Source organism: Vanellus vanellus, assembly GCF_965231255.1.
Source record: "Vanellus vanellus genome assembly, chromosome: 2".
Classification (NCBI taxonomy): Eukaryota; Metazoa; Chordata; class Aves; order Charadriiformes; family Charadriidae; genus Vanellus; species Vanellus vanellus.
This window is the reverse complement of record NC_138906.1, coordinates 66,505,311-66,518,930: the sequence shown is the minus strand read 5'-3', so window position 1 is coordinate 66,518,930 and position 13,620 is coordinate 66,505,311. Positions and strand designations below refer to the sequence as shown.

At 42.5% G+C, this 13,620-nt stretch overlaps 1 protein-coding gene across 1 annotated transcript in view; it reads left to right on the top strand.

Annotated features, from left to right (window-relative positions):
* Window positions 1-637: 637 nt before the first annotated feature.
* The window catches only part of CTDP1 (CTD phosphatase subunit 1), a gene marked incomplete at its 5' end in the record, with an annotated part of 120,495 nt that continues 107,512 nt past the window's right edge, over window positions 638-13,620 (top strand). Inside the window, one exon of the mRNA XM_082499664.1 lies at window positions 638-969. Coding sequence (XP_082355790.1) covers window positions 638-969 — 332 coding nt within the window. The remainder of the gene's footprint in view (window positions 970-13,620) is intronic.

The following is a 13,620-nucleotide window of genomic DNA, read 5'->3' as shown; positions in this document are numbered from 1 at the left end:
AGACTGTGCGCTGCCAAACACGGCCTGCTCACCAGTCAGTCAAACGCTCCCTGGGAAAAGGACATTTTGGTGGAGCCCCTTGTGCCTGCTGCTCTGAGCTCCAAGGTCCAGACGCGTTAACTCTGGGAGTGCCAACGGGTAACGAAGATTAGGTGTCCCTGCTACACAAGTACCAGACACGCTGAGGAAGGTTTCCCGCGCCACGGCCTCAGAGCGAGAACTACAGTGCCCAGCATGCCCCGCGCGTCCCGCCCCGAGCGACCAGCGGGTCGCTCGGGGCGGGACGCGCGGGGCATGCTGGGGCTCGTAGTCCGCCCCGCGCTCCGCCTGCCACCGCCTACCCCGCCACCGTCCTCGCCCCAGCCCCGCCCCCGCGGCTCGATCTGGGTGAGCCTGTGCCTTTAAGCCCGGCCGGACGCCTTGTGTCCGGCGCATGCGCAGAGAGATCGTGACCTCGCTGCCTCTCGGCGCCACCGGTGACTGTTGGGGCGCCCCCCTACTCCCCCCCCCCTTCCCCGGCGGCAGCGGTAGTGCCAGCGTCAGGCTCCGGGCCCACTGCCGGGACGGCGGCGGCGGCGCGGACGTTGCCATAGCGACCCTCCCCCCTCCCCCCCCTCCGTCTCCCCGGCCGGGGACGATGGAGGGACCGGCGGAGAGGGGCGGCGGGCCTGGCGCGGAGGGCCCGTCGGGGGTGATCACGGAGATCCGGGCGCCGGGCCCGCGGCCGCTGCGGCTGCTGGAGTGGAAGGTGTCGGTGGGGGCGGCGGTGCAGATCGGGTCGGTGCTGGCGCTGTGCGCTCCGCTGCCGCCCGCCCTGCGCCCCGCCGCCGGCCCCGCCGCCCCGTCGCCCGCCACCAGCGGCGCCAGCACCCGGCCGCAGCGGGCCGGCCCCGAGCGCAAGCTGAAAGCGGAGCGGCCCGGCGTGGTGCGAGAGCTGTGTGCGCGGCCCGGACAGGTCATCGCGCCCGGGTGAGTGCGGGGCGGGGGGAGGCGAGCCGCCCGGGGAGCCCGCGTCTGGGACGCGGGTTTCGCGCTTCTTCCGCAGCGGCCGGGGCGGGCCCTGCTCCCTGCCCGCCCTGCGGGGCGCCCGGCCGGATTGCGGCTTGCGCCCGGCCCGGCCCCGGCGCGTCGGGGAGCGGGTAGCCGCTGGGGCCGGGCCGCCGGTGTGACCGGCGCTCGCCATCCCCTCCTTGCCGGCGCGGGGCGGGGAGAAGGCGCCACCGCTTTCTCCTCCGCTCCCAGTGATGGCAGGCGCTGGCGAGGCGGTGTGTAACAGGGGCCTTCTCCCGTCCCTGCGCTTCGCTTCCCCTTGGCGGCGGTCCGTGTGGATCGTAAAGCCCTGCCGTGCTCCGGTGTGTCTCAGCCACGTAGCTGACGGCAGGGGAAGGCCTTTCCTCCGGAGCTCTGCGCGGGAAGCAGCCGTGCGAGGAGGAGGAGGCGGCCGGGGAGGTGCAAGAGACCGTGTTCTACCTACTCCCGTGTTTTAGAGCCGAGTCATTCGCTGTGAGCTCTGCCACAGAGAGCTGAGCATCCCCTTCGCGCGTTTTGGGGTTCTCTGAAAACTGGCAGAACTACTTGGAAATACTTTCTTTTTTTCTTTTTTATTTTTTTTCTCCAGTTTGGCAGTTCACTGCTAGGTCGGTGCAGAACTCGGGTGGCAAAGGGATCGTTTCGTGCCTGATAGGAGGAATTTTAACGGGAATCAGTGCTGGTGTAATTTGAACTTTCAGAAGAGCAGGGGATTAAATAAGAGAGGTTTTCCATAGTTGAACAATGGCTTTGTCTTGATAAGACTGAATGTTGGTCGACTTTTAAATTCTTAAATGGCTAAGATGGGGCCTCCCAGATTTCTAGGTTAAATTGGGCTAATAGCTTGCAACCCTGTACTTCAAGCAGATTTTTTTTTCTCAACAGGAAACCATTGAAACACTCTACTTCCTCTGTTTTATGGCAGCAAATTATTTTCTTTTATTGCAGCTCGCTTGATTTTTTTTTTTTTTTTGGTGGATGCAGCCAGGCCTAAACTTTCTTGGTTGAAAATCACCAGTATATGCAAAACATCTGTGTACGGGGTGTTATCAAAGGTTTGGAAAAAAGCAATCTTTTTTTTTTTTTTTATCAGTCAGTAATGTTAGATGCTACAGAGGAGATATAAGATGTGTTTTGGTTGCTACGTAGAGTATTAATCTTTGTCAGATAAGACTGTGGCTTTCCTTTCATGCCACATCAGTATTCTGCTATTGCATCTTGTGCAACATGGACAATTTTTTGATATCTGATTTAGAACAAAGGTACCATAAATGCTAGGTCAGATGGTTTTACCGTCTTAAAAATACAGACTAAAACTTTAAAACACCATATGTGTGATGAAATTCATTTGATAGTGCTAAGTGGAAGAGGAGATAACTTCATCTTCTTGTTTTTTCATGATGTTTGCTAACCAAACCAAAAGGTTTTAGATGGCAAACGTAAACAATTTAAAATATACTGGTTCTGATGTAGCAGCATTTTTAGGTTTAGCTTTGTTCAATGTAAACTTCAGGACTTGAATGCACCGATTTTTATACAATGCTTTTGTTGGATTTGTATAGTCTTTATTCACTTGATTATAATTAGCAAGTCCTTGCTCTGAGACAATTGGATAATAAATACGGTTCTTTATTACTGTTGTTCTTGCCTTTTAAAACATTTGTATCTTATACTACTAAAAGTTGTTTCTAATATTGACCATTGTTAGACTTTACGCTTCTGGAATTCTGATGTGCATTCTCTGTAATGGTATTTACTGCGTGAATGTGAAAGAAAATTTCAAGTGGAGATGTAGAAGATGCATGACCTAAGGGTAGCAGAGCTGGTCAGCAGTTGGAGATGTAACTGCATTTCTTTGGTCACTGAAAAGATTTTTTTGGTGAGCATTTAATCTCTTGCCTGTGGCTTCCCATTTTGTGAAATGGAAATAATCACACTTCACTACCTATCAACAACATTTAAATATATGTTAAGGTTGTGCAGTATTAAGTACAGGTGTGATTAAGGCAGGTAACATAGCTGAAATTTATTCAGCATCTCCAGAATATACACTTTTTTTTCAGTCCAAACTACCCAGGGTGGTAGGTGCCATTTGCTGCCTTCAAAAGAAGTGGGTTTGGCCAGTTTAGCCCCAAATTATCTATAAACCAAAGATACGTGCAAATATTTGTCAGGCGCTTAAACACTGTAGAAATACTGTTTCTATTCCAAATATTTTTTCCTGTTCGTTAGAACATGAAAACATAAGTTGATTAAACCTTTTTATTTGAGGATAAATAATGTGTCTGGCCAAGTTTCTTCTATGTCAATTTGGTCATCGTTATTTCTGAAAATAAGTTCTCTCCCTCTTAAGTCTCTCAAGAAGATACATTTCCAACTTTTGGATATTTTTCTTTAATATCAGGTGTGACATGAAATCTTTCAATATCGGGAAGTAATTTTCCACATATATAGCACTTAATTTTCTTGTTGATTGATTACCCACTTTTTTGGCATTGGCAGTGGTATAAACTCTCCAAAGGGGAGAGGATGGTATGGGGTGACAGCCCGAGGCAGGCAGGAGGTGGCTTTTGCTTGTAGTAGCAGAGGTAGGCTTGCATCAAATGTCAAACTAGGACTCGAGAGAGGAAGGTGTTTGACCTGTTAGGACTGTAAATAGCAGGGGTGACAGTAAGCAGTTAATGAAAGGTCTTTGATGTTAATGAAGCATGGGTATGATGTTGATGAAGCATGAAGCAAGCTCCTACTATGGGTAGTAGGAGCAACAAATAAAATGTCAAAAACTGCTGCGCTGTTCAGTGTATTATTAATGCCAGTTACCCATCAAGGTTAATCATTCTGATGCTGCTACAGGTATGTAGGTATGTCAGGATTCTAGGTTGGGTCAGTATTTTGTTGTGTGTGAATATTTACATAAGCATTTCTAATATGAAACAATTTTCCCCTTTCAGGCCCTACTGATGGGATAGACTACTGAATGTCTTTTGGTTCACATTAGTAGTCTTCCAAAATATTTATCACCTGCGCATTTAAACTGGGTATCTTTGTGTCTTACTACATAGCTTTAATGGCTAAAACTTGCATTCTTGTACAGAACATAAAGTACACGAGTGGTGTAATAAAAATCTTGTTTAAACCAGTGTGATTCTAGTGAAGCAAAACTTGTATTTTCTCTCTTTGGAGAAGATAGCAGGAAAGAGGTGGGAATTTGTTCTCTAAAACTGTAGAATTTTGTGTTGTTGCTTGACACTTTTGTATCAAAAACTTGATTATATATTAAAAAAAAAATCGTCCCTTGGTTATCTAATGTCACAGAACCTCAGGGCTTAGTTTACCACCCAAGATGAGAACACTTAACCCTGGACCCTGGTACCTTTCATCTTACAGTCTTCAAGGAGAATAAAATGCTGATGAATTACAGTTTATTTTGAAGTGATGACACTTGTAATGAACTGCAGGAAAAACAACTTGCTGTTTCAGTTAGACACAAATGTTTTCATAATATCCTGTCAAATATTTAATGAGCTTATTGGAGTCTACAAAAAACCTCATTGCCAAATACTGAGGGTTGTTGAATAACACTTAACAATCCCATCTCACTACATCTCTCACCTAATTCCTTTTTACCCTTGGATTAATTCAAATTTTTTTTTTATAGTAAGTTTTGGTATGCATCTTTCCAAGCTGTTTCCTGTGTATCACCCCCCCCCCCCCCCCCCCCCCCCCTTTGGTTGGGTGTGATACTGGAAAAAGATCCAAATTCTAAATGAGGGGGTTCTGTCCTTCATTGCCTCCTTCTTCTCCTCTTCCTAGTTCTCTGGCACCTAACAACCTGGGCGTTCACACTATAGCTAATAGTGCTGAGTGGTAGAGTACAAAGTCTCTTTTCTTTATGTGACCATCTGTTTTCACAAAACTTGTAGGAACTTCCTTATCTAAGAGAATCAAGCTGCTCAGTCAGGTTTGGTGGAAACAGGCATCAGGCTCAGAAGTTTCCAGTGGTGTGGTTCTAGCAGCCTTGTGTCTGCAGTTCTTCTTGGTATGGCTTCCTCTGGCCACGTTTTAGTGCTTGCTTCGGGCTAATATGAGAGTTGGCTGGAAGGGATGCTCGTACTTCTGTGTGCCCGCAGCTTGCGTTGAGTTGGGTGTTGGAAATCATGTTGCTAAACGTGACTTGGACTCTCTCCTTTTTTTTTTTTTCTTTTTTTTTTTTCTTTCCATCCTTCCCACCCAGCCTCCTGTGAAACGGTCCATACTGATCAATTCCCTCGTATTGCTCAGTTGCTGCAACAGAGGTGTAGTGTAGAGAAAGGGAGGGTGATTTATCCTTTCAGCAGTAGCCTGTATTTAGGTCAGATCAAAGTGGTTGTGTAAATGCAGTAGAGTCATTAGGGAGATAAATGACATGTTGATACTGGGGAAAGAACGCTATTGAGGTTGTATATGTTCCATATGGCATTTTGTACAATAGTCTTTAGTAACACGTTACTTTTGTCCTTACAAAGTTCCTCCTGAACCAGGGGATTTACTGATCTCAGAGTTCTTACTGTGAGTTGCTTGTCTTACTTGAGCTCAAGGACTTTACCACAGTATATGAGCGTATGCAGAATCCGATGGTCCAACAGAGTGAGATAGCTCATGGGACTATTTTATGCATACAGTTGTAGAACTACAAGCTGGTTATAGCTCTCTTTTAAAAATGTGTATTGTTGTAGATGTCTGCTGGATATCAATTTTGCTTTTACCCAAATTGTAATGGATTTTTATTTAATTGCGGTCTAGTTTCTTTACTGTATTTTTGAGCTTTACTTCAATACTAGAGTTATTTAGAAAGCCATGGCCTTTTTCAAAGGCAAATGTGCATGTTATTTCTTCTCTGAATCTGCCATGTGGTTCTCCCTGATTTTAAAACAAATAGTCTTCTGAAAAGAAAATGTATGGACAAAAATTCAGACTGAGGACTGGAATGAGACCTTTAATTTTTGTGCTGCACAATACCTAGCCCTTTGTGATGGAAGGGATTGGAAAAGTTTGAGGAAGGAAGTGAGAGACAAAACTTCTGCTTTGAATTATCTTAAGAGTTTCTATCTTGACTTAAGAGGGTTTTTCCTTTGAGAAATCCTAGTGGTACAACTTGCACGCCTGCCTGGACCTTTTTGATTTCACGACTGCATGTTTGGTCTTAACTTAAAAGCTGACCCTACTAGGGATCACAGCTGTTTGGATTTTCAAAGTCAGTCTTACCCAGTGGAAGACTCCCCTTATGTAACTTCATAACCCAACACTTGAACTTGGTAAATAAAAGTTAATACGGAGTGATAGTATTGAAAATTCTTAAACATTACCAAAAGTATATAAAAAATATTTCCAGTTGGGACTTTCTAGCCTCAAGGTTCAGTAAAGAGCTACCAGCCTTTCATTTTGTGATCTCTTATTGAGAATGACAATAGACAATTCATTGCAAGTTTTCACCTATAAATATACTTATGAATATCTGTTTGGTGTAGTTAAAAATGTTAATTAAAGTTCGATCTAAAGTCTTCTAGCACATGTGGATAGTTGAATTTGCAGCAGTTGCCTTTTAAAGCATATAGGGGAGCATAAAATGACTTCCTGGAAAGCAAGTAGTATTGCATTACAGGTTACAGTTCAAGGATCTTGGTCATACATTTTGTCTGGGTTTTATTTTGTTGAATCTAGGCCTACGGAATTGAAAAACTCACCCCTGGCCTCTAGGGGAAGGATAGATACTGTCACTAACAGGAGAGACTTACTGGTCTTCAAAAGGCTTTGGAAGATGGGAAAGTTCCCTCTTTTTTGATGTGGACAAGAAAGTGCTGCCATATGTAACGTGTACTGTGAAATTTGGGCGAGAATTTCTCATCATATTTTGTAGGGTGTTACAACAGTGCTCAACAACTGTGTGTTTTTCTTCAGAATCTATATCTCTACTTCTAATGAAGAAGCACTGCTTGTCCGAAAGGATAAAACACTGTTTTCAGTCAGTAGAAGCTACTTGTGGCCTCAGACTAGGCTGTGGATGAAAAGGAATTAGCCAGAGTGAAATACATATGCCATTTGTGAGAGCACACTGTATCTTTTCTGATTTTTTTCTGAAACACTGGTCCTAGTGGGGAAAAAAAGAAAGGAGGGGGGGGGGGGGGAACCAATATAAAACCCTATTTTTGAAACAGAACAATGGTTTTGTGCTCTTTCCAGTGCTATTGGAAGGGAATTTTTCTTTAGTCATCCAATCGAGCTGAAATGATTTAGATTTAGGGTAACTAGGCTGATGCTGGATAATTTATACAAGATATCATTCATCAGAACCATCTATATCCAAAGGACTTTTTTACTTTGTGCGTTACTGTGTAAAAGGTGGCAGTATACCATGTAGATTACTTCTTACAAACATCATTTTTTTTTTTAATGGTATTTCCTTTTTTTAAGGAAAGGATGGGATATTGCCAGGCCACTGTTTCACTAATAATAAACTAATAATAAAAACAAATGCCTTTCTACAAATGTTTTGAGGAAAAACAGTAGAATAAGGGGGTGATTTAGACGTTTAGAGGAGAACTGAATAATGCCCATTTGCTTGTATTGTAATGCTTCCTAGTTTAAAAATTACATCTAAAACTTTGCAGCATTCTGCTGGTGTGTAAGGCAAAAGGTTTCAGTCCAAGATTAGTGGGGTGAACTGCGTGAATCACTAAACAAGAAGGGAACTTAACTAACTTTCCAGGTAACTTTCGTTTTATACTACTTTCCCCTTTATATGCTGAGCAGCTTTCTAAACTGTTGCGCTCTGCTCTCAGAGTGTGTGTCAGGATTCTGGACTCACGTGATGCTGTTAGGTGTCCCAACAGCACGCAATGTCACGTGGCTGTTGCCAAACGTGTGGCTGCTGCTCCTTGGTTTGAATGCTGCTGCAAAACTGTTGACAGTCTTGTTTATAATTGCTTTTAAGGGGGTTAAGAATTATTAAGTTTTCCTATATAAGTGTGTTCATTTGCCTTAACAGCAAGTCCTAGAGGAAAACATATGCTGAAGGCAGTGTCAAGATAAGTTTGCTGCAATATCCAAAGAGGGAAAGGAGGGGAGGAAGCTGTTAGACTTGAGGATTCTGCATCCTGCAGTAAGCCTCTTCCCATTTTATTTGTTGTTTGGAAGTGACAGACAAAGGGACCATGATTGCTTAAATGTCTTGTTCTAATGAAGAAGGCGATGAAACATTTAGAGAAGGTGTAATGTTATCTGTCAATAGATGCCGCTTTCTAAGGCAGAGAGGGAGAGATCACAGGATCCTCCCAGGCTCCTTATGCACAGGAAGAAGCAAAAAACGTATATAGTTTTGCTGCCAGCTGTGCGTGTGTCAAACCGTCTCATCTTTCTCTGCTTTGGTGCCCATGCTGTTTTGTTCATCTGTAGCTGTTCATCTCTATATGTGGGCCTGCAGGTGCAGAAGGAAAACCAAATCTGTTCAGATAATCACAGGTGATCTTGGCTGGGGATAGGAGGAATGCAGTGGTAGGTTGATCTGAGATGAGGAGAAATTATGTACCTTCACCTGGAGGAGTGGTGGGGGATCTGAGAAGGTATACATCTGAAAAGAACAAAAAGGGATCAGAGATGGAATTAATCCAAGACTCTTGTCACCTGGCTTTGCAGCAGTTCAGCTGTGACTACAGTTCTTTTGCAACTGATGTGAGTGTTGAAGTGTTGTTTGAGAAAACAATAATTGATCTAAAACTGCAGTTCTGTCAAGTAGAAGGATGTATAGTCACCACTCTGCCAGTTCAGCTTTTTGGATAAATGCCAGTTGGGTTGGCAGTGGTCATCATATATATGTGTGTGTGTGTGTGTGTATATATATATGCAATGGATTTGGAGTTTTGATCCTGCTGTCAGGTGAATGTTACTGAACCAATGTTAAAAAAAAAAAAAAGCTTCCTTAGAAAGCTTCCTTTTCTTGCCTTGCCAGCTTTTTGTGTGAACCCATATCACTTACTGCTTTTGCCCTGTGATTCTTATACAAGCAGGTGCTGATGGCAGGATACTCATGAAATGCTAAAAGAGGGGAAATTGTAAAAAATGAAACACCTTCTTTAGTGTAACAGCGAAAATCAAGGGTATTAATATTAAAACCACAAGTATGGTTCACTGTTTCTAAATTTGGACATGTTCTTAAAGCTACTATGTTTTAACTATTTTGGGACATCTTTTATACCCTGCGTAATTCTTACTTTTCTAAGATGTGTTAAGTGGTAGAAGTTATATGGCTATATGTGTTAGAGCCAGTTACAGCTGGAAACATAATTAGACTATTGCTGTGATGTTTGTATGTGGAATTTACAGATACCTCCTAGAGATGCTGTCAGCAGTTTGAAGTCCCACAGGGCTTTTCCAATAATATTTCTATAGTTGGTGTAAAGTTCTGATGTTAAGTGTAGTCAAGGAGTCAAAGGAGATGCATTCACTTTAATTTTACTGTTACTGCTTCAAGTGATAGTCATCTGTTCAGTTACGAAAATGTAACCTGTGTGTAAACACAGAAGTAATTTTCCAGTCTTTCTGGCCCTGTGCTGTTAGATGCAGTTTCTCAACTGGAGTTGTGCTGCAAATATTTGAGTGTTATGCGACTGCTAATGCTGCAGTTGGAGAGAGGTGGCAATAGAAAAGCAAATGCATAAAGCAGTAATGTCAGTAGTTGACAATAATGATGGGGGGGTGGACTGCAGAACCATTTGCAGCTTCAGTGACTGACTGAGACATGACAGCTTATTTTGTTCTGTTTCTGTTAGAAGTACTACTTAATACTAAAGACACAAGTTAGAAAAAAATGAGCTCTTAACTCTGTACTTTGAGTTCATTCTGTATGAACCTCATTATTTTGAGGGGTATTTATGTAGAAGTATCATAGAATCATAAAACTATATTCTTACTGTTACTTTTTTTGAAAAAAGTAGTTTTGAATTCTCCCAAATCATAAAATTTTAGTCAGAAATATTCTAAATAAAACAAAAAGCCATTCTAAGTAATTGTTGAAAGATTTACTAGATTTTATGTAAAGGGCACTGCAAACTGTTTTGTACCTTTTTATTGTACACTGTTAACAGTGGCTTTTTGAAACACGTAAAAAGCTGCCCTACATGTGTGTGCATGGAAGGTGGGAAATGAACAGAAATGCTACTAAAGGGCTTGCAAATCACGCAAAACAAGTAGACTTAATTCATGCTTAAGGTGTCTTTTGGTTTATAAATAAAATCCAGAAACTTTGGGCTTAATTTTCTCTTGCTATTCATGACTTATGTAGTGTTGTCAACTATATCTACATCTGATCTTGCCTGAAAAGTAGAAGAAAAATAACTTTTCAGCTTTTCTGTTCTAATATGTTTTTAAGTTCACACATATTTTAACTCATACCTGTGAATAGTTTGTGCTTAACAGGAAAACACCCAATGTCAATACCCATTATTTCCCCATTAGCTTTGAAGATTTGAGATGGTGCCTTGGAGTGTGAACTATGCTTTCTATGAGCTACTACACGTAGCAGTTATTATTATATAGTTGTTATAATTACAAATGTGTCTGTACCTTGATGTCTGCATCATGCTAGGATAGGGTGTGGGTTTGGGGCTTTTTTGGTGTTGTGTTTTGGTTTGGTTTTTTTGTTTGTTCTTATTTATTTCTATCAAAATGGCTGACTTGGTTGTGTTAGACCTCTGGGGCTCACACATTTGAAATACAGCCTTCTCTGCTTGCTTGTCCTTGAGTGTAAGTCAAGTGCCTTCTGTAGAGAGCAGATGAGACAAATTTCTTGCAACAGCTGGAAGAGGCTGTAGGCCATGAGTTGCCCATAGCAACAAGGGCTGTGTGTACTTGTCATCCTTGGTATTTTTAATCAGTTATTCAGGTACTCTCTGCTTCTTCACAGATATTGGTGAGGGTTAAATAAATAAATCTAGTAGTTAAATGTCTAAGGAATTGCTCTTTCATGGTGATTCCAAGGTGATTAAGGCTTTGAAAAATCCTTACTACAAAACTGGAGTCATAAGTAACAGAGGCTGTGGTTTGATGTAAATTGGGCTTGGGGGCTCTTTGTAGTGGTTTTAAATCCTGCAGCCACATACCACAAAATGTTTTTCTGGTATAAGCTAAAAAAAATGTCAGTGTTTCACAAATTTGAGTAAATTAAACTATAGAAAAAGGCTTTAAATTGAATCGGACTTTATCTGTCTGCAGTGCTAGTCTTATGACAGCTAAAAGATTATGTACTCCTATTTGTTCTAGATCAGTTGGTTGATTCAATAATAGTTGGTATTGATAATCACTGATGTGAGATGTTCACTTGGTATTTTTACCCCTTGACAATTTGTTGATAACACCCTCTTGACCATGCTGCAGAACTGGAGGGCACTTTTATTTACCTGTACATTGGAGTCTCACTTTGCTGCATTAGTATGGTTTTATATCTTCTAATGCTAATTGCTAGGGCATATGGCATCAAAATGAGGACAGCAGCTTTAAGTGATCACAGTGACAACTTGGATTATGTGACTCTTGTGGTATTTGATATCTTTCTTTATCCCAAACTGATGTGAGGAAACCCAGCAGTCCCTTGGCCCAAGGTACTGAAATAGCCCTTTCTGGAAGTGCCAAAGGAGGGAGTAGGCTTTTGGAGGAAACATGAGGTTGAGGGGAAAAAAGACAGTAAGGCATTGCCTTTCTTTGGCAGCAAGCATTAGAGCAGTTGTCTCTGGAAGCAAAGGTGAGCTGTAATAGAAGGACATGGCTAATGTGTGTGCTGGTGCAGGCAGGATGCAGGAACAACCACAAAACCATAGATGAAACGCAAAGAGTAAATTTATTTTCGTTACCTCACCAACCAGAGGATCCGTGAAGCAGCACCTGGGCAGAAGCACATAAGCAAGGATACAGGCACTGCTGAGCTCAGTCCATGCTAGAGGATTGCCAACCCTACTGTTTTTGCCTGTATATGAGGGATTCACACAGACATAGTTTACCACTGTCCTTTGGTCTTTCCCACAGCAGGGTAGAATCTCAAGCATCTTCAATAGGGTGCCCCAAAGTCTGCCACAGGCCTGTGCTATCTAACCACAGGTGTTCTGCTTGTCCACACACAAGGCCAAACAATGATTAGTATGATACCTGTGTTTTTCAGCACCCCGGGCTGCAAGTCGCTGAAGCATGTTTACGGTCCTCCTCACCAATCTTCCGTTATTTTCCCCACAGCTAACATACACTCATGTTAGACTAGTTCTGACTAACTAAGATAACATATCTGTACCATGTTATCCTTAGTACCCTTAGGTACAGCTCTTTGTCGTTTTCTCCAGTAAAGCTGTGTCATGGCCATTGCACTCATGTGCTGCAGCTGGCTGAGCGCCCTGGCTGCAGGTAGGTGTTCTCCATGATAAGCTAGCTCAAGAAATTCTTGCCCCTGTCTTCCTGTAGCTCCTGCACTTGCTGCCATCATTCTTTGCTGCTGGAAGTGTTCGATCATTCTGTAAAAACAGATTTAAAACATAATAAAATCTTTAGGGGACTGTTTTTTGTTTGTAGTGGGCTCACTTCTGTTATCTGGTTGACTAGTTGCTACAGGTGAGGAGTAGCAAATTGTAGCATAGATGTGAGAACTTTGTATGCTGGCTTTCCTGCTGTAAGTAAGGTACTGGAAACCACGATGGTGGTTGAGCTTGATACAAAGTTCTTAGACTTGGAGTCAGCACTAATGACCAAGTCTTAGAATTAGCAAAGGTATTGACTTTCTTTGTTAATAAAAGCAAAATGCTTGTGTTGCATTTCATGAAAACTTTTTTTTTTTTTTCCCCCTTTCCTGTAATGGTGATTGAAAGCAGATATTGTTAAAAGACTTGTTTTAGAAACAGGCGAAATGTGGAAGTGCTGGGAGAACAGTGGCAAGGTTATGATCATCATCATCCGGAGGCCATTAGTAAAATGTCTGTCCCTATCCATGATCATTGCAACAAAAATAAAATTTTGCTATAATGGCACACCTAGTGTCTCTGTTTCTTATTTACAAGGACATCTGGAAAGAATGTGAATAAGATCCTAGAGTGGGTTTCCTTATTTACTTGTTCAAGTTTCCCTAAAATCCCATTGTATTTTGTTACTTAAAAGAAATTGTTGGGGCAGTTTGCTGTCCTATTGCAGTCCTTTGGCTATCAGGGTGGGTGTTGGAATGATCTACCCACTCCACAGCCATCCCCCCCAAAAAAATGTGCCTTTCACAGCCCAAAGGCTCTTCCACAGTGTCTGGCTCACTTGTGCAGTTGTGACGGTTCATAAAGCTGGAAAAGGTTTGGGTTTTTTTCATCTTTTTTGGGAGTCTTCCTGGGAATGTTACTGTTGAAGTAGCCAATGAGTTCTGCTTGTCACCAAGTGCATCCTGGAGAAGTTTAAGGAGAAAGAGGAAGATGACATTAATGCTGCCAGCAGTAGGACATATTGTAGTTCTTCAGGCTCCAGGGGTGTGTGTGGGATTTATTTTTCTCTCCAGAAATTGAGTAGGGAGTGGCTCTGTTCTTTAAGTAGACTTCACTTATG